General features: G+C 57.9%; 1 protein-coding gene across 1 annotated transcript in view; it reads left to right on the top strand.

Annotated features, from left to right (window-relative positions):
* The first annotated feature begins 53 nt into the window (after window positions 1-53).
* Window positions 54-883, top strand: part of TIPRL (TOR signaling pathway regulator) — a 33,207-nt gene continuing 32,377 nt past the window's right edge. Inside the window, exon 1 of the mRNA XM_007458109.1 lies at window positions 54-169. Coding sequence (XP_007458171.1) covers window positions 66-169 — 104 coding nt within the window. The 5' untranslated portion in view covers window positions 54-65. The remainder of the gene's footprint in view (window positions 170-883) is intronic.

An 883-nucleotide genomic window follows, 5' to 3' on the forward strand; every position in this document is an offset into this window, starting at 1 on the left:
GCCGCCGCCGCTGCCGCTGCCTCTCCAGCCTGTTCCGTGTGGTCCACGCGGGCTCCGCTGCGGCCATGATGATCCACGGCTTCCAGAGTAGCCACCAGGACTTCTCCTTTGGGCCCTGGAAGCTGACGGCGTCCAAGACCCACATCATGAAGTCAGCGGATGTGGAGAAGTGAGGCTCCGGGGCTGGGATTCGGACGCGAGCCGGGGAGCTGGGCCTGGGCGGGAGGCAGGGCGAGCTCGGCGGAGCCCCAGCCCTTCTCTGGGGGGCGGAGGCTCGGGTCCCTCCGGACGGGACCTTTGAATTGACACCAGGAAATATTCCTGTCGCCACCTCCTGTCCTTCGGTTCGGGCCGCCAGGCGCTGCCTTCGTGAAATTGTCACTCCGCCTGGATTTGAGCAGAGCATGATTGTTGCGATGGACTTTCCCCTCCCGTAGGTCTCTACCTGCCGCAGCCTGCGCCACCTTTAGACTATTTCTTTCTGGGTGGCTATGACCTGTTTTCTTAGGGGTTGATAACGGGGATGATATATATGCTTGGTTTTTAGCATGTCAGGTGCCGTGCCAACACGTGAGATACAGAAGATGAAAGACAGCCTCTGCCTCGAGGAATTTACAGTCTTGTGAGAGAGACAGACAATTATAATCCAGTGTGAATTGATATAGGTGTATATGCAGGGTTATTTGAGATTGTTTAAGGGAACAAGGCATCCGGGAAATTGGGATGCCTGAACTGAATCTTGATAAAGTCGGTGGGATGGGGTGGGGCTGGGGGGCCTGTGTAAAGCCGGAAGGCCAGGGAGAGTGACAGCTGTGATGCGTTTGTGATGCCTGAACTGAATCTTGACAAAGTCGGGGGGGGGGCGGGGGCCGGGGGCACGTGG

This window comes from Lipotes vexillifer, unplaced genomic scaffold, assembly GCF_000442215.2.
Source record: "Lipotes vexillifer unplaced genomic scaffold, Lipotes_vexillifer_v1.1 scaffold189, whole genome shotgun sequence".
In the NCBI taxonomy this organism is placed as follows: domain Eukaryota; kingdom Metazoa; phylum Chordata; class Mammalia; order Artiodactyla; family Lipotidae; genus Lipotes; species Lipotes vexillifer.